This window comes from Notamacropus eugenii, chromosome 4, assembly GCF_028372415.1.
Source record: "Notamacropus eugenii isolate mMacEug1 chromosome 4, mMacEug1.pri_v2, whole genome shotgun sequence".
In the NCBI taxonomy this organism is placed as follows: Eukaryota; Metazoa; Chordata; class Mammalia; order Diprotodontia; family Macropodidae; genus Notamacropus; species Notamacropus eugenii.
In genome coordinates this window covers 75912962-75939859 of record NC_092875.1, presented here as the reverse complement: position 1 = coordinate 75939859, position 26898 = coordinate 75912962, and the positions used below count along the sequence as shown (strand labels likewise).

At 39.8% G+C, this 26898-nt stretch overlaps 1 protein-coding gene across 1 annotated transcript in view; it reads right to left on the bottom strand.

Moving 5' to 3' along the window:
- Positions 1–26898, bottom strand: part of LOC140502247 (adhesion G protein-coupled receptor E3-like) — a 58430-nt gene that overhangs the window by 10679 nt on the left and 20853 nt on the right. The window contains exons 7-14 of the mRNA XM_072606538.1: positions 26530–26591; positions 25689–25787; positions 23212–23377; positions 12367–12483; positions 11256–11449; positions 11007–11165; positions 9665–9859; positions 6298–6533 (exon numbers count right to left, since the gene is read on the bottom strand). Coding sequence (XP_072462639.1) covers positions 6298–6533; positions 9665–9859; positions 11007–11165; positions 11256–11449; positions 12367–12483; positions 23212–23377; positions 25689–25787; positions 26530–26591 — 1228 coding nt within the window. The remainder of the gene's footprint in view (positions 1–6297; positions 6534–9664; positions 9860–11006; positions 11166–11255; positions 11450–12366; positions 12484–23211; positions 23378–25688; positions 25788–26529; positions 26592–26898) is intronic.

Here is a 26898-nt window from a genome sequence, read left to right as displayed (position 1 = left end):
CTGACATATAGGAGGTCCTTTATACACACTTGCTGAATTGAATTGATTTAATAATAGCTCATGTTCCTATGGCCTTTTAGGTTTACCAAACCCTTTCCTCTCGCTGACCCTGAGTTAGACAGTAGAAGTGCTGCTTTTTTGCAGATAAGGAAACTGAGACTCTGAGAGGTCATATGACTTTAGAATTAGAGGTGGAAGGAACCTCAGAAGTAGTCTAGTCCACCTTCCTCATTTTAGAAATGAGGAAACTGTGGCCTAGGTAGTGAATCGCTTTGTTCTGATTCACACAAGTTGGATGTCGTAAGTTAGGTTTCTGATTCAGGTCAGTAGGCTCCAACTCCACTTCTCCAACTATTATACTTTAAATTCCTAGAAATTTACAATCTGATTGGAGAGACAACACTAAAGCACCTTAAACAATCAGAGAACAACTGAGGACTCTAGGTGAAGATGTTGCAGTGAAAGGAAGATGATACTTGCAGTTAGATCCAGGCATCAGACTGCTCCAGGGCACTGACAGCCCTTATCTTCCTTCAACAAAGTGGGAACAACTGTGCTTAGCACTTAGTCAACTAGGATTTATTAAGCTCTTACTATGTACCAAGCATTGTGCTGAATGCTGGAGATTGCCAACAGGCCATCAGAACTTCATGAACCATACTTGAAGAACTAGGTTTATTGTAAGAGAAATGAACATGCATGTGGGACTCTAAGCAAGTGGAAAGAGTTCACATTCCAAAGAGAAGCTTGCATGTTTATGAACTGTGAGAAAGGAAGGAGGAAGAAACAGAAATCTTTTGAATGAGTGTGGCTTGGGCAGAGGGAAGGAGCAGTAGGGCTAGGAAAAGGACTAAACCCCTTCTGAAGGGGAAGAACAAGGTGACAGCAAAAGCCACATTGTCTCCACCCACTCCCCTACCCTCAAAAATCCCTATTGTTTGTCTAGTAGTAGTCTTCTGTGAAATATATTTACATTGGTGTAGAAAACAGATGATTCAATAAATGTTTGCAGCAGAAAAAAAAAGAAGAGCAACAAGATGGGGCAGCGAATAAACCACTGGCCCTTGACTCAGGAAAACTTGAGTTCGAATTAAGCCTCAGACACTTGACAATTACTGTGTGACTTTGGGCAAATCACTTAACTCCAGTTGCCTTGCCCTTCCCGCCTCCAAAGAAAAAAGACAAAAAAGTTTCAAGACCAAAAAAAAATTTCCCAAGGGAACTGCTAGATCATGAAGATGGGATGGTCTGCTTATCTACAAAGGTCCCGGCTGCAGACTGACTAATGTTTGTCTTGATTCCAAAGACACACAGGTAGTCTACCTTGGAGTACAAGCAATAAATTTTGTTTGGGGGGAGGGGTTCATTCTTGACACATTAGGATTTCCTGCACATTCTGGGTCCAGTGTTTCTGGAAAATGTGGCAACTCAAGAAGACAAGTTAAGTTGAATTCAGGGCAATATTACCCCATTGTGGTGAAGGCTGCATCTGGGCACCTGATGATCACACTTAATATAACATTATCTTGGATGCCACTTGGGCTGCCATTTGGAGGCAGGGGTAAAGAGGCATTTAAAAAAGATAAAAGTTAGTAAACAGAAAGCTAACAAGAGGCACCTCCTGCCCCCAGCCCCCAGGACCCAGGAAGGATTCAAGGCCTTCTTGAATCACACCAGATCAATTAAAAAAGAAACAGCATTCTTTTCTTCTAGATGAAGTCACAGGCTCCACCCTGTGCTTCAGGCAAGGCATCAAGAACATGGCAATTCTGCAGGACCACTACTGAGAGACTAAGAAACTCTTTATGAACAGCAGAGATGAACTGGGAAGGAGTATTTATCAATTCAGCAACTTGTGCAGATGTCCTACAGGGTAGCCTCAAGAGAGACCATGCCAAACCATGGGACAGTGGAGCAGAAGAATGTTCATCCTGAACTGAGAGCAACCAAAAGGTTCCTGGCCCAGGACAAAATCAGACAGCTTTCAGAAGGTCAAAGTTGGAGACAAGTGTTGCTGGAAGATGAAGGCTGAGGCAAATATCAATCGTCAATGTAACAACTCCGTACCATACATAGGGGGAGGGAGGTGGGAAGAGAGATGTAAATGTCATGGCCATAGACCCAAAAGAGTCCCTGATGCACTCCATCCCCTGTGGCAGCATAGGTGTGTAGGAGAAGGGTGTGAAATCCCTGGAGCAGGGCCAAAACCGATTCATCAGCATGGTCACTAATGGGAATTGCAGTGAAGGTACCAGCACCGGTAGGGTTCCAGGAAACAGACAACAAGGGCTATGGTCACAATTGGAGTCCCAACCTTTTGCACCCCAGCAAAAATGAGGGCATAGGACTGAAATGTGGCAGAGGCTTGGAATACAAGAAGTGATCCAGTTAGATCCACCATGAATCTGTAATTACACGCAGAAAGAGGAACAGTCCCTACAAATTGTTAGGAAGAGTAGTGGGGAACCTCAATGCAAAGGGATATGTTCTTGGCCAAATATGATATTTCATGAACTCATGTTCACCCATCTGGAGAATGGGTCCACCCAAAGAGCTGGCCTGCACCGGTGAAGTTGACATATTCTGGCTTTAACTAGCTAAGTGTACCATAGTTCCCCAAACAAAAAAGGCTGCAAGTACTCCTAGTAATTCAGGGCCAGGCCCCCAACAGTGAATGGTTGTTTCTTGCACAAATCCAGCAGGATGATATATTAGCATACTGGGAAAACACATGCAATGGGGAGTAATAGGGATGCTGGACTGAACAGATAAAAGACAAGAATGAACCCAGTCTAAAAAACAGAAGAAGCATCATGTTTTAGCAAGAATTGTGAAAACATGTATGACATGAATGAGTTACACACACACACACAGAGAGAGAGAGAGAGAGAGAGAGAGAGAGAGAGAGAGAGAGAGAGAGAGAGAATGAAGATAAGAGCACAAGGGGAAAGGTAAGGCTAAAAGTCTGATGGGTGGTCACAATTGTCATATACTCAGCCCTCCTCTGGGATATTGGGATGGCTGTCACCTCGGGATGTCAGTAGTTTCTGGGGCTTCTGGAAGTGGACCTTGAGTCTTTCTCTGGGTTAAGTTGGATTCAGGGCAACAAGATACAAAGAAAGGCAAAAGCTGCCTAATATCAGGAAGCTCCCAGTATATTGGGAGAAGCAACATGCAAAGTCTATATAAACAAACTACAAATAAGGTAAATTGAGGGTAACCTCAAAGGAGCTGCTATGCTGCTATGACTGTTGCTCTTCCTTTGTTTTTGGAGATCAATGACATCACAATTGGGGTAAAAGCGGATGATGGCTGACGTTTTGACTGGTGTGGGAATCGTATTTAAGTGAGGTGAAGTTATGTAGTCTTCAGCCTCACTCTTCTAGAGTCATCAAAGTCTGGGGGCAAGACAAAAGCCAAGGTGACTGGTGATGGCCTGGGATGCAATGATGATCTTGGTGTCATTGATGACTGAGTGAGCTCTAAGTGCTCCACACTGTCTGATTCAGCCACCTTCATAGGCATTGAAACGATTTGTGTTCATCCTCCCATTCTGCTGGGGGAAGTCTTCACATTTACCTAATTTACCAGTGGATTTGAAGCCTGTTGGCTACACCCAGCCTGGTTCAGCCCATCTGCTGAGATGGTTTTACCATTGTGTGGTCACTGTTCTTGCTACAGCTTCTTGAAGCCACAGGTGAAAGGGAAGGCACTAAGATTAGGGAGGCCTGGGGAAAGTTTCCTGTACAAGGCAGGACTTTACCTGAGAGTTGAAAGAAGCCAGAAAAACCAGGAGGTGATGATGAAGAGGGCAAGCAATCCAAGCAGGAGGGACACCCAGGGAAAATGATAAGAGTTGGGAAACAGAGTGTCTTACGTAAGGAATAGCAAGTAGTACAATGTCACAGGATTGCAGAGTTTGTGAAGGAGAATAAGATTCAAGAAGACTGGAAAGAAGGGATCAGATGATGAAACAGAGAATTTCATATTTGATCCTGGAGACCATAGAAACTCCCAGAGTTTATTGAATAGGAAAGTAATATGGTCAGATCTGTGTTTTAGTGAAATCAATTTGACAGCTAAGGAGAGAGTGAATTGGAATGAGGAGAGAATCAAGGTAGGGAGGCCAACCAGTAGATGACTGAAAGTGTTCTGTCACAAAGTGACAAAGGCCTATGATAGGATGGTAGTAAGATCAGAGGAAAGGAGATATGTAGGAGAGATGGGAAGGTAGAATCAACAGAACATGGGGATTGGATTTGTGGAGTGAGAGTGTGTGGTCAAAGATGAAGCCTATGTTGCAAGCCTGGGAGACTGGAAATATTGTGGTACCCTTGATAGTAATAAGGAAGTTAAGAAGGATGGGGGGAAGGTTTGTTAGCAGGATAATTAGGTCTAATGTCAGATGGCACACTTTCACTCTCCATAAGGTAGAGGAAACAGGCTTAGCTTTTCCAAAGGAATCCATGGAGCACTTTACATTAACCAAGCATGATGGCCAATTCAGTCTGATTTCTAACATTATTTACTTCCATAAGCTTCCATAGTAAGTAAATAATAGTTTAACTGACTACTGCTATGACAATAGCTTCTGTTCACCTATACTTGATGACTCTGCTTTCTCTCTGCCTCCCAGATATTCTTAAAATTGCTTCTAGAATAATCTTTCTTATGTAATTGATCTTCACTCAAAAACATTGTGACTTTTTAAAGTTAAGAATCAGGTTCGGATTCCTCTGCTTGGAGTTCAAGTTTTTCCATAATCTAATGTCACCCTACTCTTCTAATCTTTTCTTTTACCTCTTCACGTGATTTAATAAATTGGATAAACCTCTGGTCTCTCAACCTGTCCTTCATTCTCCTGCTTCAGAGCCTTTGCTCGGGCTGTTTTCTATGCCCAGGGTACCTTCCTTGTCTATTTTGCTATTGAATTACAAGGCTCTCTCCTCCATGAAATCTGATTATTCTTCCTGCTCTTGCTTCAATACCTTAACATAGTACTTCTCTTGCTCCTCTCTAATATAGAGTTATCATATAACTGTATGTTATTAGTTTCCTGTATTTGTGCCTTATTCCTACCCTTAATGAAATGGGAACTCCAGGAGAGCTGGGGCTGTGTCTTAGCTAAGCACCTGCCTCTCCTGGCATTGAGCATGTTCTTCTGAACCCAGTGCTCCACACATGCGGAATAAATGTTTGTTGGCTAAAATGTTTGTTGAACAGCTTTCTCAGTAGAACTAATTTCAACAGGGAATTATCTGTTTTATGCCTTACATCTGTTCTTTCCATTATCATGTCCATAATTAGTGACTATGATTTTGGCTGGACCAAAGGTACTGAGTGAAGATGGAAAAATCTGGGGATGACATCACAAGCCACCAGAAAGCGCGCACAAACATTCTTTCAGTTTTGTATAGTCGGCTTCCAGATGGACAAGAGAGGAAATGTGCAAAGTACATGCAAAATAGTGTACACACTTCTGGATGGCAGAGATTGTTTCATTTGTGGTTGGGTTCCTAAGCACAGGGGACTTAGGGACAAAAAAAAAAATGAAATGCTCCCTGCTTTCAAGGAGCTTATTTCTTCTGGGGGGAAAATATGCACACAATAAGTAAATGCAAATTATATACAACAGAAATACAAATAATCAGGGGAGGTTACTGATATATGGGGCCTTCTATGGAAGGGCACATTTGAGCTAAGCCTAGGAGGTTAAAGATTCCAAGAGCTCAAGGAAAGGAAGGAGAAACACTCCAGTTGTGGATTATTGGAGAACTAGTCTTTCAACCTGTAAGTTACTTAGCAACAAAGATTTATCATATTCCATCCTCGTTTGTTCAGTCCCATGGGCGACTATGCAAATTATAGGTTGTAGGTGCTGGAAATGGATAATTTGAACTGGGATTTACTTGCTCTTCAGTTCCTGAACCTTACTTCTCTGACTTAAAGACATTTATAAGCACAGGAGTGTTTGTAGAAGGAGTCCATGTTGCTATGATGTTTAGTACTAAGGGAAAACCTCTTTTATCAGGAAAAATTTGCCAAAACATTTCTCCCAGAAACCTATGAATGAGCTCCATGGGTTGGCAAAGTCACTTGACATCAGCTTTGGTGGAAGTGAGCATTGGGTTGAAATGACATGGGAGTGAGCCTTGAGTTATTGGAATCCAGCCTCACTGGATTGGTAACTTGAATTGTGATAAATAAATTAGGAAATGAATGAAAAAGGATTTAACTCCAGAACACCAGTCGGGTGTGTAGGTTAACACATTGACACACACAGTGCACCCTACTCACTAGCGGTCTGTCCCATAGTGCTGGGAGCTACTCCCTGCAGACATAGTCACGATCACAGCTGGGATCCCGTAGCCAAAAAGATACATGAATCTCCTCTTGAACTGCCCTGCGCTGTTGTAATTGGCAACCTTGAGGTTCCTGGCAGTGAGGAAAAGATGCAGCCCTTCCAGGAACAACCAGGTGAAGGCGGCCAGGTACAGGTAGTGCAACCCCCCAGCAATGATGGAGCACACTATCTGAGAGAAACAGACAAGACAGAGATAGTTGGTGTGTAGATGGAAGGGATGCCCACAATTCACCAGGGTAGAGGGAGGAAAATGCTGTTCTACTTCTTTCCTAGTTCTTTTGATATAAACCTATTGAATCCTAAGTGACCCTGTGAATTCCCTTTTCTGAGGCAATGTGGTGGAGTAAATTTTGGACCTGGTGTCAGGAAAATCTGGGTTTGAATCCTACCTCCGACCCTTGCTATTTGTTTGACTAATCACTAAAACTCTATGGGCCTTAGTTTCCTCATCTGCAAAATGAAATCACTGGACTAGATGGCTTCAGAGAGGTCTACACTATCATTCCTATTTTTCTTATCTGTGTAATAAGGGTAGTGTTTGTCATCTCTACCTTACATAATAATCTCAGGGCTCAAATGATAACCTGTGTAAAACACTTTCCAAACCTCTGTGGGAGAAATACAGGAACCACAATGTTTTCAATTACTATGAAAGGAGGGTGACCCCTCCCACCACAACCATCTGATGTCCTAATTATAAAAAGTCCCCATATGTTATTGAAGTAAAAACATAATACAATAAATAATAGCCATATACAGTAAAATGAGGATGATCTGTTCACCTGAAGAAGTCACTTCTTCTCCTTGGTTGAGTGACTCATGCAGTCTGATCTAAATGGTCACCTCAACCTTGCAGATTTGTCTGAAGGGACCACTTTCACAATTGTAGAAGTATCAGTCACCTTCCCTTGTTTCCTGCCCCCGAACAGAGAATGTCCTTTCCTTCTGATAGCAAACCATGACAGCTGCATGGCAATATTTCCCCAGGAGCACCTCCTCCTTATTTCTTTTAATGATTACCCCCCCTTCTCCTGTGGAAAATGTTACTTATTTATCCTAAGTTGCTACAATGCTGTTGATTGGCTGGCTATGTATTCTAAGTGGACCTGAAAACATATCAAAACTAAATCTGTATCCTAGGAAGCTATCTGTAGTTTTCTTAGTGTGGTAATATATTTCTTTGCTTCTGGTTTGACCTTCTGTCTTTTACAACATCTTGAATCCCCCACTGATGAGTACATATCTCCCATGAGGTCCTAGTTCTCTTGGGAGAGAAGTTCTCCAGCACCTTAAAATGCTGTAAAAATTTCAGTCATTATTATTCCCTTACTTTTAGATGGGCACCTTTCCAAATCATCTAAGAAAGATGAGAATTTCCTACATCTTTATCCTACATTTTTATTCAAAATCAAATAATTTTAGCACTGAGAAAACATCAGGAGTCATTGAGTTCAACCCACACCAGAAAGAAATTCTTAATGTAGTATATCCCATAAATGATCATCTGTCCTCTGCTTAATGACTTTCAATGAGAAGAAATCTACTGGCTCCCAAGGCAGTCATTCCACTGTTAGATAGCTCTAAGGTAGTACAGCAGATAGGGCACTGGGCTTAGAATCAGAAAGTCTCCTCTCTCTGAGTTCAAATCCGGTCCTAAACACTTTCTCGCTGTATCCCTATACAAGTCACTTAACACTCTTTGCGTCCTTTCCTCATGTATAAAATAAGGTGGAGAAGAAAAGGGAAACTACTCTAGTATCTCTGTCAAGAAAACCCCCAAATGGGGTCATGGTGAGTCAGACGTGACTGAAAACAATTGAACAACAACAAGAAATTGTTGGGAAACTTGTCCTGGCATCATTCTCAAGTTAGCCTCTTTGACACTTCCTTCTACTGCTATTGATTCTACCAGCAGGGACCAAAGAAACAAGGGTAGGTCTATTTGAACATTGACCCAAGTTTCAACTTTTCTTATGGATAGGCTAAATAACCTCATTATTTTCAACAAGTCATCATGCCAAAGATTCTTCTTTTCTTCACCATCCTGAGCTATCAATATCCTTAAACTATGGTGCCTATACTTGAACACAATCCTCCCAAGATGAGTACTGCTCAGGGCAGAGCACAGTGGGATTATTACATTCTCTGACTACCATATGGCATTGTTGATTCACACTGAGGTTGAAGTTAACGAAATAATTTCCTTGACCCCAAATATTCATAGGTATGAAGCCAGTTTCTTTTCTGTACTACATCACACTGGGGAAATTGAGGAATCCAGGGAAATTTTCAAAAGGGAATCAACATCATGATACACAAGAAAGTCATGTTGGATTGGGATGTAGGTAGAAAAAAGCCTCTCCAAATGTGCATGTAAAATAGTCTCTTAAATTTTCTATTTCCTTTTCTCTTCTCATGGGCAGGACTTCTGGTCTCCCTTTTATAATGGGCAAGGCAAGGAACACTCTTCCACTTGTCCTGAGGCTCCTACCTTGCCCCAAGAGCGTGACCTTGAGGCTGCCCTGAACTTCCAGCTGTTAACCTCTTGTTCTTGGGAGACTGCTTCTCCCTTGGGTCCTGGTCTCTAATCCCACTCTGATCACCTCCAGGGCACCACTTATATGGGCTCAGTTATAGCCACCTTGGGGCACTGGGCTCCTCTTCTACTCTCTTTTCTAGTCCCTGCCCAGAGAGGAGAAGGGTAAGTGAGTTAGGGCCAACTAGATGGATAGCCCCAGGAGATGTATTATGATTCATGAAGTGCCAGCACATGGGTAGATGATTTACCAAAGCATATGGACGACAGAAGAGGAGGAATCAGGCATCACCGGAGGGAGTGACCATATTCTCAAAACCAGGGTCCCATTGGAATATGGGCATATGTAAGGTTTATAAATTGCTTTACCTCTATTAATGCATTAGATTCTCACAACAACCCTGGGTGTCAGATAAGTTTTATTATTTCCCTTTTGCAAATGAAGAAACTGAAACTCAGAAAAGTTAAGTGACTTACTCATTGTCACACAGTAAATGTCAGAGATAGGATTTGAACCCAGGAGGCCCTTGACTTGACTTCAGCTCTCTATGCACCGTGCCATGCTGCTTCCCCTCCCCAGGCAAAAAACCTTGACAAATATTATTTATTAAAAAATGCTTCCTTAGCATAATTAAACTCCAGTGTTTGTCATACAATCAGTTAATTGTCTATTGTTACATCTGTCTTCTCTGTGACCCTTATACCTTATTAGCAAAACAACTGTATTTGATTTGTACAGGGAAGAATTTAAGGACTCCTTCTACCTTCAGCTGAGTTTGTTTGATTCCGATGAGGAAGAGGAGCTTGGTCAGGAAGAGGCAGAGGGAGAGCTGCAGATGGAAGAAGGTGTTGGTGCCCTTGATGGATCCACATAGGAGGAAGGTGAGGGCAGCCAGAAGGAGACACAGCAGGGAGAGGGTCAGCCCCACGTAAGTGATCACTGTCAGCACCGAGTCTTCCTTTGTCCCAGAAAGAGAAGAATAGTGGTCACCATTTGAAGTCTTGTTACCATCTACCAGAAGACTTCAAAGATACATATGATTATGCTGATTTTCATGAATACTTCTGAACCATCAATGGAATATGCATACTTCAATGGTATTCATTTACCATATGCAGACAGACTTGTAACACCACTGGTTACATTCCACTTTAGGCTGAATCTTTCAGATACCTAGATTTAAATCAAGTTGTGGCTGTCACCTAGGTTTTGAACCTGGGTGACTAGAAGGATGGTGGTAGGAAACAAGGAAGAGAGGAGGAATATTTGGAGGGAAAACAATGATTTCAGTTCTGAGCATGTTGAGTTTAAGAAATCCCTTTTCAGATGTAAAGTGATACATGTTATCCCCATTTTACAAATGGAGAAACAGGTTCCAAAAAGTTGTCATCTCCAAAAGCAAGCATTTATTAAGCACCTTCTATGTGCCAAGCATTGTTATAGGTCCTGGAGATGCAAAGATAATTCCTGCTCTCTAGGAATTTATATTCCTTAAAGAGAAAAATATGCCCATGTTGTAAATGGGGCTATAATGCAAACTAGAGTCTTTAATGACTCCAAGACTAGTGCATATTAGTCTCTGTACTAGATGGCTTGTCACATGTACTATAATTAAAAACCAATCAGCAGGCATTTATTGAGAGACCACTATGCACCAGGTGCTGTGTAGGGAGACTCTGGAAGGTACAGAGATAAAAACAACATGCCCTCCTGAAGGAGGGCATATTCTTTTGTTGGAGACCACATGGGCAGCATATAAACACAGAAGTATGTACAAAATAAATAGGAAGTTATTTAGGGGAAAGCACTAGCAGACAGGAGAATAGGAGGAATAAACCAAGGTCTCATGGAGCTCGAGTTAATGCTTCTAACCAATTAATTCTCAAAGCAATGATTCTAAGAAGCAAAGAAAGTCAGCAAGAGCATCTCAGGCACAGGAGACAGCCTGTAAAGTGATGGAAATGTGAGGTAGAATGTTATGTATGAACACTATCAAGGCCAGTTTCATAGGACCATAGACAAAGTGAAGCTGTAATAGGCCTGGGACAGAGGGTAGGAGTTGGGTTGAAAAAGTCTTTAGATGAAATTTATTTGATTCAACTTACTTCCAGTTCCACAGATGCCATGAGTACAGCAAAGCTAGAGAGGTGAGTGCAGCTGCATACAGTTTGACTATCATTGTACCAGGTGGTTTTACAGCCTTGGTTGGACCAAAATGTCTTGTTCCAGTAAACACAAAGAGGCTTTTCTTTGCCATTCCTCATCTGGAAGGAGAAGGACATGATCTGTGGCATATGAGAATTCAAGAGCAGGAAGTTCTGAAATGGGAATGAAGTCATTTACTTTCTACACACCCTGATGTGCTGAAAAGTGAAGTTGACAGGTATGGACAGGGAACTACCACTTCTGTATCCAATTATTCCACGCACTATCTTGGAGTTTAGATGAAAGCTTATTGATTCTTCATTGGTGGTAAGGTTTTCCGTGGAGACAAACCTCTTATCAATGATGGATCCAATGGAAGCATAAGAAATAAGAACAGCCACACCTGTTGGGAAAGAAGAAAAGCAACTTTTTTAAGAAGAACTTTTGAAAAAAGTCATGTTAAAAAGAGAGGCCAAATTTAAGGAGTCCTTGAACCCGTGCAATAATGGGACTGAGTTTTAGAGTTGGAAGAGAATCAGAAATTTGTAACCTAAACACCACCCTGAAAGTTTGGATTCCTTCAGCATTTTGTCAAGAGGTCATAATTTAGCTGCTACTTAGTGTCCTTCAGCGATGGGGAACTGAAAGCCAGTCCTGAAATATCAGGACAACGATTTTGGAACAATTGTAATCACTAGTATTCCCTTCCGTTGAATCAAATTCAGTATCCTAGTCGGTTCATAATCCTAGCAGGTCATGTGCATAAGAAATATAAGAGAAAGTACGAAAAAAAAGATGTTTGAATTTTGTTGCCAGTTCAAGATGATAGCACAGAGTAAGTACTCAATAAATGTACTTTTAAAAATTCATATATTCAGGACCTATTTTTGGTGAACACATAACTTTGGCCATGTGTTCCCTTCATGTGATTCTTAATTACATAGTCAATGATTAGAGGAATTTATCCAAATGTCAAGCATGATAGAGTGCATAGAGACTCAGCCTTGGAGTCTAGAAGATCTGGCTTTGTAAATATGGGCAAGTCACTTAACCACTCCATGCCCAAGGAACTCTCAAAGATGAGAAGCTTTCAATTGAATTGTTGATCTGCCTTGATAAAAGCAGTTTACACACTGGAATTTCCACCCAAATGATGAATCATGTTTCTGTAACTTACCTTCTTCCCCATCGGTCAATAAACAAGCTTTCAAACATTAATGAGAAAATCTCATTAGGTTGACTGAGAAGCTAACTTCTAAATATAAATGAGAAATACTAGAGGAAGTCTTGATTTAATTATGGTATTTTTGTTTTCTGTACCTTTTGAGTCTTTTTCAGTCGTTGGAATGCAATCAAAATCCATCCTTTCATTACCAGCATCCATGTGGAATGCATTGCTTTTGTTACAGCCACCCTCAAAGATCAATGTTTGAATAACTAATAAAAAAATGAGGAAATTTAAAATGAATGTCCATATCCACTTATTGCCTATTCCTCAAAACTTGCTTGTGGCATAAAATCAGTACTTGACAAGTGTGTTTTGGGTGCAGAGAGAGGAAAATCTGTGTGACAGAGAAATAGCCATTTTGTTGTTAAAGGGACTTCAAACATTCAGACAGAGTAACATTTTGATAAATTCATGCCTCTAAAATAGAAAGTTCTTCAATCAAGCAATAAACATTTGTTAAGTGTCTTCTATGTTCCAAGCATTGTGTGAAGTGCTAAAGAAACATCAACTCTTTTAACATACACATCGATTTCTAACTATCACCACCAGCACCAGCACCAGCACCAGCACCACCACCACAATCATCTCTACTTTGCAGATATGGAAAAAAAATTAAAAGTAGGTGAGTGGCCCAGAGTTTCATAGGGAAGCCAGAGGAAAAGTAAGGATCAGAAGTCAGAATTGTGGTACAATGGAAATAATGCCGGTATGATAATTTAAATGGTAAAAATCTTTCCCATTCATTAATAACCTCATGTGACCTGCTTCAGTTAGGTGGAAGCCTAAGTCACATGTGGTGGGAGGAACTTGCTGAATGGGTGGAAGAGAAAGGGTAGAGCTGAGCTGGGACGACATTCCTTGGGCTAGTCAAAGCTGGGAAGGACACAAGTAAGCAGACACCTATGCTCATGAGTGTTTGTTTATGGGAAGGCCCCACAGGCATTGGGGAGGCTTGGGAATGCCTTTGACCCCTGCAGTGATAACGTACATTAACTTGTTGGCTACTATCATTGATGTGACTTTCTGGTTTTGGAGTTTGGCTTTATGGTGTCTGGATAAATGTTTTTTCTTCCGCTTTCTATATGGAGAGTCTGTTATACTTTGGGATTCTGAACTATGCCAGCATATTCATAGTTGCTCTAAGGGCTCTCAGTATTGCTTTCTGGGCAACATATTTGGCATCACGAACAGAATTGCATAGTACAAAATCTCTATTTGGAGGCAGAAATAATTTAGAGGAAGAATGAGATATCCCAGGATGGGAGGATTTGTTGTATTCCTCCCTAGCAATTGAGTGGGATAAAGGCACTGAACCCTGTGAAAACTGGGAAGTGAGGTTTCTGGATTGGGAATCTAGAGACTTGGAAAGGTGTTTACAAGGAATAAAAATAAGATGAGGGCAAGAGCCCTGTCGGGGTTAAATAGGAGAAGTTGTATTTTATTAACAGGTTACCATATCATGTGTGGAAGCAGAGATGAGCTACTGGAGGAAAAAATTCAGATGGAAAAAGAGTTAGCTAGTTTGCATGGGAATTCTCAGCATTCAGGCTCTCCTTTAAAAGAGCAGGCTGGGTGGTGGGGAGGGGTCTCAGGTGGAAGAATAGGCTGTTCATTTATCTGAGGAAACAGAAGTTTGACAAAGGAAATGTATATATGACCTTTGTACAGATACAGCTTAATTGCCATGACAAGGACTGCTGGGACTGTGTGTGGATGGAAAATGTAACTAGGTCTGAGTTAGAAAATGAAACAATGTTGCAGGGGAGACTTCTAAGGCTGAAGCTATCTCATAGGAAGGTGAAAACAAGAGAACCAAGCGGGGAACACAGTGTTTACGGAGTTAATTGAGGATTTTACTTAGCAGGAGGTCACAAATATTTTGTGTAGGTTCACCCAAAGGATGGGAGATTCGTTAATATCTTGGATGGTGAGGATCAGTGATGAAGGTGTTGAAGGAATTTTGATAAATGGAGTGGATTACTTGAAATTTATAGCTATCCCTCAAAATCCTTTTATATAGCCAGCCTTTAGAGATTACAATATGCAAGAAGATAACAATACTGCTAATTTGTTAGCTTTGGCTGCAGAAGGATGCAGTGAGCAGTATCCTACTTATTCTATGTGGTCTAGTGGACATAGACTCTAGTATTCACTCAGGAACTGTAAAAGAAAGTTAAAGGAGGAAGTAATGAAGACTATTGTAATGATTGGAAACTCAGATACATACTATGATAACCCTTAGCAGTTTCCCATAGGAATATAATAGTGAGGATGGCTCCTCCTGCTTACAAGCACCTAGTTTTGACTCTAATAATTGGGGAAATAGGGAGCACTCTTTCTGAGGTGCTGGACAAGATTTCACAGTTGAGACTTAGGGGATCAGGGAAAAGATAAATTTCCTCAAGAGAGAAGAGTAAATAGCTAGCAGATTCAAAGTCAGAATAGATTGACAAGGAAAGAATTTTTTACTACTCTGTTGAGAATAGGGGTAGATCTTGGAATCACAGATGGTATTCCAACTAATGAACTATACAGAATGTACCAAGAAAAGGGCTTCCTACTAGACAGAATAGAGAAGTGAGAACTGCTCCTACAGATCTTCCTGACTTCTTGTATCCAAGTTTGTCATACTTTCAGAGAGAATAGAAAATTGGCTGAGACCCAGCACAAATGAAAGAAACACAAAGACAGGATTACAGAGCCCATATCAATTTGACTACATATTGGAAAAAAATGGATCTAATACTATAACTAGAGCACTAATAGATACAGGAGAAGGGGACAAAGGTCAGATACAGGGAAACCAGATATAAGGTTTCCCTTATATATGGAAACCGATAAGTTTAAACATGTAACTCTTATCACCATCACAAGACTGGGAGGGGCTGAAATATCAAACTAATGATGACCATTGGACAATTATTTAAGAAAGAATATACCGTGGCAATTGTACCCATTCCTGAATGCATCATTGGGATAGATGTGTTGAGAGGTATGACTCTAAATTATCTGAAGGGAGATACCAATTTGAAGTAAGGAAGATAGGAATTAATACTGTTTTAATGGATAAAATAAAAATGGACCCAATCACTTTATCTGAACCTTCTAAAGTAATTACTTTAAAGCAATATTATTTGCCAGGTAGGAAAATGAAATTACCAATATTATAAAGGAATATGTTGAGGCAGGCATGTTATTCCCTGTAACCACTTATTGGAATAATCCTTTCTGGTCAGCATGAAAGTCAGATGGGACACAGAGGATGACAGTGGATTATAGGCAATTGAATAAGGTGACTCCTCCTTTGTATGTTGCTGTTCCAGATACCAATATCTTAATAGAAAAGATCCAGAAATATGATGGGACTTCGTAAACAGCTACTGATTTAGTCAATGCTTTCTTTACTATTCCAATAGATTTTAAACAATGGGACCAATTTGCTTTTGCTTGGCAGAGAAGACGATATACTTTTTCATGCTTGCCACAAGGATTTCTGCATAGCGCTACTATTTGTCATAGGATTGTGGCTGAACATTTAGATGAATTAGAGCTACCTGGTATACAGCTTACCCACTACATAGATGATGCTATGATACAGGGGAAAAATGTAAAAGAAGTGGAGAAGAGTTTGATGCTTTTAATTGGGCAAAGGGTGGGAAATTAAAACTTCAAAGATTTAAGGGCCAGTTCAAACTGTAAAATTTTGGGGTATATAATGGAATAAGGGTCTGTGAGAAATTCTCTTGCAAGCCCAACAAAATATTCAGGTTTTTCCTATCCCCACCAGTAAGAAAGAGGCCCCAAAGTTAATAGGATAATTGGATATTGGTGACATCCCATACCACATCGAGGACAAATTTTGAAATGCTTATATGAAATTACTAGGAAAAATATGAACTTGATTGGGGACTTGAGCAGAGTAAAGCTTTTGAAGAGGTGAAGACTGCTATACATTGCCCCTAGATTTATGGCCTATGCAAAGTGGCCTAGTGAATCACAAGTGACTGTATTGGATGAATGTACAAATATACAATTGGAGTTTAATGTAAAAACAACAAAGCTGAAATGTTCCCTTACAATTTTGGTCTAGGAAACTCCCTTCATCTGGAATTCAATATACTCCTTTAGAAAAGCAGTTGTTAGCTGCCTATTGGGCTTTGGTAGAGACTGAATAACTTACTTTGGGCCACAAGGAAATATTAAGGCCTGGATTCCTGATTATGACCTGGGAAATGAGTACCTCAGCTTCTCACAGAATTGGACATGCTCAAGAAGATAGTAAAACTAAATGGAAATTGTATATTCAAAATAGATCTAAAGTATGCAAAAGTGGAGTTTCTACTTTACATTAATCTATAACAAACATAGATACTGAAGGAAATGGTACAAACCCTGAACCAAAGCAACAGCTGGTACAGTCCTTGGTAAAGTGGAATGAGGGATATGATGGATTAACTGAAGAACAAAAAAGACTTGCTTGATTTACAGCAAAATATATGGGCCACAAAAGACATTGGAAAGCAACAGTTAATAACTCATGTGCTACGTGGACTTTTTAAAGTACTGGAATAGGTGGAAGTAGTCAATATGTTGAACTTATGGCAGTACATCAAGTTATCAAAGCAGAACAAGGGGGACAGAGCCAAGATGGTGGAGTAAAAGGATGGACCTGCTCTAGCTCTTCCCCCATAGCCCTTAAAATACTTGTAAAAAAGACTCTAAACAAATCCTGGAGCAGCAGAAGCCATAAAATGACAGAGAAAAAGAGATTTCCAGTCCAAGACAGCCTGGAAGGCTGATAGGAAAGGTCCATCCAACTGGGCTCAGGGAAGAATGCAACCCAGCCTGGGCCATGTGGCACTTAACAGTTAAGACTGGAGCAGGCTTCAGGGTGCAGAATCACAGGTAGCAGCTGTGGTTCCTAGATTTCTCAACCCACAAATGCCAACGACAGCTTCAAAGGTCAGTAAGAAAGTTTTCACCTGGGTGAGAGGGGACTGCAGTCTGACCCCAGCCCTGGCCCCAGGGCAACAGCAGCATCCAGTTTTGGAGTCCTCAATCAAAAGACCCTGGGGGAATTTAGCAACTAATCTGGGTCTCAGTTCTGAGTGGCAGTTCTGGGGTGAGGAGAAGTGCTGGCATGATGAAGCTGGTGCTAACTGTGGAGAGGGAATACTACTTGCAGATCCTGGGCAGAACAGAGTGTTGTGGTTGCTCACAAACAAGAGTGCAGGCCAGGAGAAGGAGTAAACTCCTCTCCCTTGATTGTGCCACCTTGCAGGAACTGAGAACTTACAGGTCCCTAGAGTATATCCTCTTCTAGACAGAGGGCTCAAAAATCAAGTAACTGGCTGGGAAAATACCCACAAAAGGGAAAAACCAAGACTATAGAAGGTTACTTTCTTGGTGAAAAGGTATTTTCTTCCATCCTTTCTGATGAGGAAGAACAAAGCATATCATCGGAGGAACACATAAAAGTCAAGGCTTCTACATCAGAAACTTCTAAAAAAAAGTGCAATGGTCTCAGGCCATGGAACAGCTCAAAAAGGATTTTGAAAATCAAGTAAGAGAGGTATAGGAAAATTTGGGACGAGAAATGAGAGAGATACAAGAAAATAATGAAAAAGGAGTCAACAGCTTGCTAAAGGAGACCCAAAGAAATGCTGAAGAAAATAACACCTTTAAAAACAGACTAACCCAAATGGAAAAAGAGGTCCAAAATGCCATTGTGGAGAAAAATGCTTAAAAAAGCAGAATTAGCAAATGGAAAAGGAGGATCAAAAGCTCACTGAAGAAAATAGTTCTTTAAAAATTAGAATGGAGCAGATAGAAGCTAATGACTCCAAGAAAGCAAGAAATTATAAAACAAAGCCAATAGAATGAAATCATAGAAGACAATGTGAAACATCTCATTGGAAAAACAACTGACCTGGAAAATAGAACCAGGAGAGATCATTTTAAAATTATTGGTCTACCTGAAAACCATGGTCAAAAAAAGAGCTTAGACATCATCTTCCAAGAAATCATCAAGGAAAACTTCCCTGATATTCTAGACCCAGAGGGTCAAATAGAAATGAAAAGAATTAACTGATCACCTTCTGAAAGAGGTCCCAAAAGGAAAACTCCTAGGAATATTGTAACCAAATTCCAGAGTTCCCAGATCAAGGAGAAAATATTACAAGCAGCCAGAAGGAAACAATTCAAGTATTGTGGAAATGCAACCAGGATAACAGGATTTAGCAGCTTCTACACTAAGGGATCAAAGGGCTTGGAATATGATATTCCAGAGGTCAAAGGAGATAGGACTAAACCAAGAATCACCTATCCAGCAAAACTGAGTATAATACTTCAGGGGGGAAAATGGAATTTCAATGAAATAGAGGACTTCCAAGCATTCTTGTTGAAAAGACCAGAGCTGAATAGAAAATTTGACTTTCAAATATATGAATCAAGAGAAACACAAAAAAGAAAACAGGAAAGAGAAACCTTAAGGAACTCATTATAGCTGAACTGTTTATATTCCTACATGGAAAGATGTTATTTGTAACTCATGAGACCTTTTTCAGTGTTAGAGTAGTTAGAGGGAATATGTACATGTAGGTCTGTATGGGTATGTATGTATGTGTATATTATATATGTGTAAGTATGTATATGTACTTGAGTTTATGTGTGTATGTATGTATATGTGTAATATACATGTGAGTATATATACACACATATGTATGTGTGTATACACACACATAGACAGAGGGCATAGGGTAAGCTGAATATGAGAGGAGAATACCTAAAAAAATAATATTTACTGTTGAATGGAATGTATTAGTAGTAAGAAAAAGGGAATGGTGGAATGTAGCAAATCATCTCACGTAAAAGACAGAAGAAAGAGCTTTTACAATGGAGGCAAAGAGGGGAGAGATGAAAGGAAATAATTGAGCTTTACTCTCATGAGATTTGGCTTAAGGAGGGAATAACATACACTCAATTGGATATAAAAATCTATTTTACCCCTCAGGAAGGCAAGGGGGAAGTGCATAGGAGAGGGAGATAATAGAAGGGACAGCAAATTGGGGAAAGGGATAATCAGAAGCAAACACTATTGTGGGAGGACAGGTCAAGGGAGAGAATGGAATAAATGAAGGGCACAATAGGACAGAGGGAAATGTGGTTTTTCTTTTACTACGTAACTATTATGAAGTGTTTTGCATAGTTACACATATATGACCTATATTGAATTGCTTGTTTTCTCAATGAGGGTGGGTGGGGAGGAAGGGAGAGAATATGAAACTCAAAGCTTTAAGAACGAATGTTAAAAATTGTTTTAGCATGCAACTGGAATTTAAGCTATACAGGCAATGGAGTGTAGAAATCTGTTTTGCCCTACAGGAAAGCAGAGGGGAAGGCAGATGGAATAAGGGTGAGTAATAGAATAGAGGACAAACTGGAGGGAGAGATGGATGGGGTGCATGCTTTCCTGGTGTGGGGGGTGGGGAGAGATGGTGAGAAAATTTTGAATTCAAATTCTTGTGGACATGAGTGTTAAGAACTGAAAAATAAATAAATTATGTACTTAAAAAAACAGAACAAGGAGGACAGTGTCATACATTCACTGATTCATAGTTAATGGATTAGCTACATAGATGCCCACATGGAAAGGTCAAAATTGGAAAATCATGGCAAACAAATCTGGATCAAAGAATTATGGAAAGATATATGGGTCATGTTTTTGGTTGCTAATTTTTCAGTTTTTCATGTAGACATGTAGCTTTACATGGAGCCATGTACTTCACCAAGACTGTGAGTACAAAGCATGTGCTGATCGACTAGCAAAGCTTGCTACTCAGCATATTGTCCTTAACTCTAACACCAACTGATCATCTGGTACTAGCAAAATATGTCCATCAAATGGACAGCCATTTGGAGGGCAGGCCACACACCAATGGCCACAAGACTGAGGCATTAGTACCTCTCATTAATTGTTAAAATAAGTAGCAGAGGGATTTTACCTATGTCAGTTGGAAAAGGAACTAACTGTTCCTTGGGTCTTAACTTGACAGATAGCAAGGGGAAAAGTAACAGCCCAAATTTGGCAAAGAGTTTATATTGGAACCCTACCTCAAGATAAAGGATGTAAATTCATATGTACTTGCGTTGATACTTATTGAAATATAATAGTGGCTTGTGCATATAAGAGTGTGACCCAGAAAAATACCTATAAATCTCTAGATTTCATAAGTCTATATTTTGGAACCCCAATGCAGTTCCAAAGTGACAATGGGTCACATTTCAAAGGTAAAGAAATGAAGAGATATTTTGTATTAAACAAAATAGAAAGGACATATCATATTCCATATTATCCACAAACATCTAGGTTAATTGAAATAATGAATGGATTATTGAAAGAACAGTAAAGGAAGTTAAGTTGTAACAATTCTTACCAACATTGGAAAAATAGTTTGTTTTCTGCTTTGTGTAATTTGAATAATAGGCAGAATGATGACCCTAAATCTGCCAGTTAGAAAATGACAAACAAATAAGATCCCAAATACTGAGTATTGGAATGTGAGGCCAGATGTCTCAGCACCATATCCAGGGACACCTGGTTCAGCAGGATATTCAGCAGGATTTACATTGTTTAGAGGACTTTAGGTTGGATAGAAAAGAAATCAGAAAAATATCTACTGGAATATGTATGAAAATCCCCCAAAATCATTTGGATGGATATTACCTAAATCTGAATTAGCAGCTCAAGGAATACATATATTAACTGGAGTGAAAAATTCCAATTATCAAGGAGAAATTATTGTGATATTCCAAATTTTAGGTGAAGACCCCATACAGTTTTGGAAAAATGATGGAATAGTTGAAGTGATTATCATTGCTTGGGAAACAATATCTCTTGTGGAAACTGTCCCTCCTTCCAAAATAATGAGCAGAGGAACTGGAGAATTGAGTTCTACTGAAAAAATAAAATTGGTAGTTAAAGTATGGGCAAAATGAAATCCAGATGATATTCCAAAGGCTACAGAAAATGAATAGCGGGTGGGAAAGACAACGCTGTAACTGTTGTCCATTTAGGAGAAGATGATTACCAAATTGTACCCTTAACTCATATATTCTACCATGAATCAAGTTATGATAGTGAGTTCATGGACTCCAGAAACATGGCTGACATCATATCTACCCAACTTCTGATTATTGTCCCCTTGTTTCTTTTTGTCTGTTAACCTTGTTTGCTAGATTTGTTTTCTGCAGGCTTGATATCCTCCACTTACGATATCTGATTGTTTAAGACAGATATCACCCACTGTCCATGACTGTGATGTGTCACCCCTGGACCTGGCTTCAGCCAAGCTCTAGATGCCAGCTAAAGAACTGACCTCTCCAACAGGACCTCTTAGGTCAGGGACAGCTCTATATTCAATGTCAGCAGAAAGTAGCTATGGAAGAAGAGACCATTTTCCCTTACCCCAATATTTTGGGCCCCATTCATGTGAGGAGGGAATGATGGGGTACTGGTATTCAAGCCCCACCTTAAGATATTGTTTTATATGCTTATTTTATGTTATCCCTGTTACAATTCTATTGGTACCAGTTGGTCCATCAACCTATGTTATGAATATGGAAGATCTTAGGGCTGAATGTAATGGTAATTTAAATAAGAAAATCTAACCCATTCATTAATAGACCCATGTGACCTGTTTCAATCACATGGAAGCCTAAGTCACATGTGATGGGAGGAACTTGTTGAAGGGGTGGAACAGGAACTGAGAGAAAGTTGATTGGACTAGTCTGAGCTGGAAAGGACACAGGCAAGCGGATAGCTAAGTTCATGAGCATTTGTTTGCTTGTGGGAAGGCCCTACCAGGTGGTGGGGAGGCTTGGAAATGCCCTTGACCCTCTGTGGTGATAATGTGTGTTGACTTCTTGGCAACTATGACTGATTGAGCTTTCTGGTTTTGGGATTTGACTTTCTGGTGTCTGAATAAATGTTTTTCTTCTGCCTTCTATATGGAAAGTCTGTTATACTTTTTGATTCTGAATGATGATGGCATATTCATAGTTGCCCTTGATGCTGTGAATATTTCCTGGGTGGTGCAATGCCACATTTGCAATCAGAAGATTAAAGTTCAAATACCAGTTTTACCACTTACTACCTTTGCAACCCTGGGATAGTCATGAAACTTTTCTGAATCTCAGTTTCCTCATCTATAAAATGAGATGTTCATACTACATCACCTCAGAGGACTCTTCTACCTCTAGATCCTGTGACTTTCCTGTCAATCTGGGGTTCAGTGCCTTATTCATTGGACTCTGTTAGCTCCCAAGAAAAGAAATTAGGGGAAACCAATTATTAGAAGTCATTTGTACACTGGGAAAGTTAATAGTAATATTCAAGGAGATAATTCTGACTTTCTGCACAAATATAGGGTTGAAATGAGTCTTCCTTTCCTTCCAATTATACATCTTCTGAACATTTTCGAATAGGCAACAGTTTGAACTCCTATAAATTGATCACAAAGTTGTTCTAGTAATGTCACATTTTGAATAATAAGTACTTCAGGACTTTCCACAATGTTGAAATCTTAGCTGCTTTGTCCACATTATGAGCACATATATTCAGAAGTCTCTCTCACCTATATGCAAATATCTTGATATCTGAACTCATGTAAAGTGAAGTGAGCAGAACCAGGAGAACAATTTACCCCAAAACACCGATACTATAAAGACAAATAACTTGAAAGACTTAAGATGAACAATCATTCCAGAGCACCTGTGTTGAAAATGGCTATCTACCCCATGACAGAGAGATGATGGACTCATGATATAGAATAAGACATATTTTCACATGGGCCATAGATGAGTGTTTGCAAAAGCACACACAACCAAATAATACCCAAACTGCAAAGCCAGTGCAAGATATTCATGGCCAGTCTTACCCACTGATTCCTTTTTTTCTGAGATTCCACTTCCAAGAGGGAAATTGAGGACAAACTCAAATATAACATTCCATACATTCTCAAGATAGAAGGTCATTATCTGAGCTGTTTCTGCTGGGCTTCCTTTCACCTGGTCCAGAAGAATATCAAGATTATTGGCAATAACCTGTAGTTAAAGAAAACAATGAATGTTCTGTTACCTTGATTGTGGTTTCTGGGCCATTCCAGGTGGTTTTATCATGGTTGTATTTTCACAATGAACTAATTTGGGAAAAATCAAATTCTCAGCCTTTTGCTGAGAAATGTAACATGTCCCAGAAATAATGGACCTTGATGTTCTTACAGCTACACAAGGTTTGCTGGGCATTTCACCTACATTATCTCACACAATGCCTACACCCGTTCTATTGAGTTAAAGGCTATATTTCATTCCCATTTATAGATGAGGAAAGTGAAACCCTGAGAAGTAAAATGATTTGCCCATGGTCACATAGAAAGTATATGTTAGAGACAGGGAACTGAGTTCAGCTCTCTTCCAAACAGCATGAACAACACACTTTGTGCTCTATTATGGTACTTCTGAGAATTTTCTTTTTAACTTATTGTCATTTCCTGAAAATCACAGGAAAGGGTTACAGTTTAAGAAGGGTATCAGTGGCCATGCATTAGAGCATGCATAGAGCTAAGCATATGCTCAAGCTGTTTTCAATGTGATATGCATTCCATACAGAGGATTCAGTCCTCCAGACACATGCCCTGTCCGCTTCTGAGAGACATGTGCTTTGGCCTCTTGATAGAAGGTACATGCAGCACCAATGTTTTGACAGTTCCCTCTATGCCACCAGCTACTACTTTGGAAAGGTACAATCACTTTGCTTAATGGGTGTGGAGACTATGTAACTAGATAAGGAGAAAAGGGAAAGTGAGAAAGATTGGGTTGGTAGTTGGATAAAGGAGAGGGTAGGAGATCAGTGAAGTATAGATGGCCCAGGCAAAAAGATTCTCAATTTAGAGTCAAAGGTCCCTGGGTTCCAGTTCCAGCTCTTGCTTATTACCAGATGAACCTTGACCATATCATCATGTCTCGGTTTCCTCATTCCTAAGATTAGCAGGATTAGACTAGATAGCCCTTAGGGTCCCTTCCTCCCCCAAATCTGTCTTCCTATGAATTAAGTACAAGAGAGTGATATTCTTGCTTTAGTCTCATTCATAACCTGTTACTTTCTCATGTAATAAGAACCATGTTCCCTCAGTATGGTTTTGAATCTCATCTACCCTCCTCAGTCTCTCCCAAAGGCAATGAATGGGACTGTTAATTCCAGTGTACTTGGGGGATTCTCTAAATAATAGCATCAATATATCACTTTTTAGAGTTTTTCAACTTTGTAAAAGCTTTTATTCATAATATTGTTAGGTGTTTTTACAGGCTATTTTGAACATGAGGAGTTGACATTTAGAGACGTCAAGTGACCTGTTTATAGCCGCACAGCGAGTGTGGAGAAGAACCAAGACTTTAGATCTTCTAATACCAAGCCCACTGAACTCTCCAGCCTCCGAAAGTGGTGAGATGTCCCCCAAAAGGTGAAGGTACCCTGAGATTAGAGGAATGAGACCTCTGCAAAAACTGCCATCATCCTTCACCCACTCTTTTTTCCCAACCTTAGCCTCAGGATTGGGTCTTTGAGCTCTGAGTCTGAAAAGGACTTTTGGTCCTCAAAATTTCTTCTTATAGTTCAAGTACACACCATAATTTGGGGCAGGGGAAAAAGAGGGGAATATACTTCCAGGGTGAGATGAAAAAGTAAGAACAATCAATTTTAATGCTATATCATTTAATTATTAATATTAATTTATAATATTCTCTTTTCTGTTTAAAATTCCCACTTTTTAGTTTAGCTCACATAAAAAGAAATCTGCTTCCAGGAACTGTCTGATGAATGTGATCACATTCCAGCCCTGCTCCCAAGGCCTGGTCTGGGCCTCTCTGTTTATCCCATAAAGAGAAGCTAGACTTAACTCATCCCTACTACCAAGGGTCAACCTTGCTCCTGGCTCTTCCAACTAAATGTTTGGCCCACAAAGGAGAATCAGGTAGATCCTGATGGGGGTGACTTCTCTTTCCCTGATGGTTAGAGGCTGCTGACTCTCATGAGCAGGTCTTGTTCCTCACCTTCCCCACCCTCCACACTCACAAGGATGAAATGATTGGGAGGAGCTGAGATATCTTAGCCAACTCCTCATCAAGTATCCACCAGTCAGGGTCATCTCTAGCTTGTCAGGGAAGTCCCCAATAACATGATGTCAAGAAGACAGCCTGGAACTTAAGGTGTCCTTAAAGCTCCCTTGGTGTCTCTGATCCCCAAGAGAGACCCCTGGCCTCAATTCATTGACTATTTGCTGGTCGAATTAATAAATTGATTTTTCATACCCAGGATTTTGTGTCTCAGAATTCTATATGTCATAAAAGGATTTCAAACCGTTATAAATGAAGCATTGTCATTTCCACATTCACTGGACAACTTCTTTAAACCAAGGCAAAACTCTCTGTAGACATTCGGAGAGTAGGCAGCAGTTGGCTAAGAAAGACCATGACACAAATTATTTTCAATCCTTTAAATCTAGCTGTGTTAAAATATAGTTATTCAGTGTGAGAGCTACAAACAGCTACTTGACTACTTTTTTGATTTATGTAATATAACTCCAAGAATTTGAATGAAATTTAGTGTATGTTAAGAGAGGTAGAGCATAAAGAAACTTCAAGGGGACAAAGCAACACACATACAAACACACTCACACAGACTGACAACACACGGACACACACACACTCATACATACCCCCCCTGAAACACTCACACTCACACAGACACACACAGACATACACACATTCAAATAGGCACACACAGAGAAACACACACACTCACATACACACAATGAAGACAGAGCATACCCAAACTATGACCACATAAGAATAAGAATCGGTAAATAATACAGATGGAGACTTAAGAAGGAATGACTGAAAAGTTGCTTTGCTACTTTATGTATTGAAATTGAAATTATGTATTTCAATGGATATAGTTACAAAACAAGTTTACATTATATACAATATTATTATACATCACATATTATTATGCAATACATCATATTGTATGTTTATATATATATTTCATTTGTTACTCACTTGGCTGGGTGATATTGATGTTCACTATTAAATTTTTAATAAAACTTCAAAAATAATTATTTACATAGGTTTAAAGGCCATTTAATTATAGAAACTTCTCCCATATATAGGAAATACATTCATAATGATGTAAAACTCACTTGCAAGTCACAGTTTCTTGAAAATATGTCTTTGATAAGATTAAAACACCAGTCAGTTTTGCCTAGGGAAGGAAATAAGAAAGACATATTTGGGGAAGAGCTACTATTCAATGGAATAAATGATTGCATTGACCTAAACAAAAGGAATTTCTCTCCCACTTCCTTACCAGACTCCAATCAAACCAGGTGCCTAAGGAGGAAATGAAACTAAGTCTTTTCTAAAACAAGTTGCAAAGGAAAAGAGAGGAGAGAATGAAGAGGAGAGCCTAAAAAAGGGGATTCTGTACATAGGTATGCGGTTGAACTACAAGACTGGGAAGTCCATGTCCACTGTAACATTCCATGAGTCTATCTGTCATGTTCTAAACT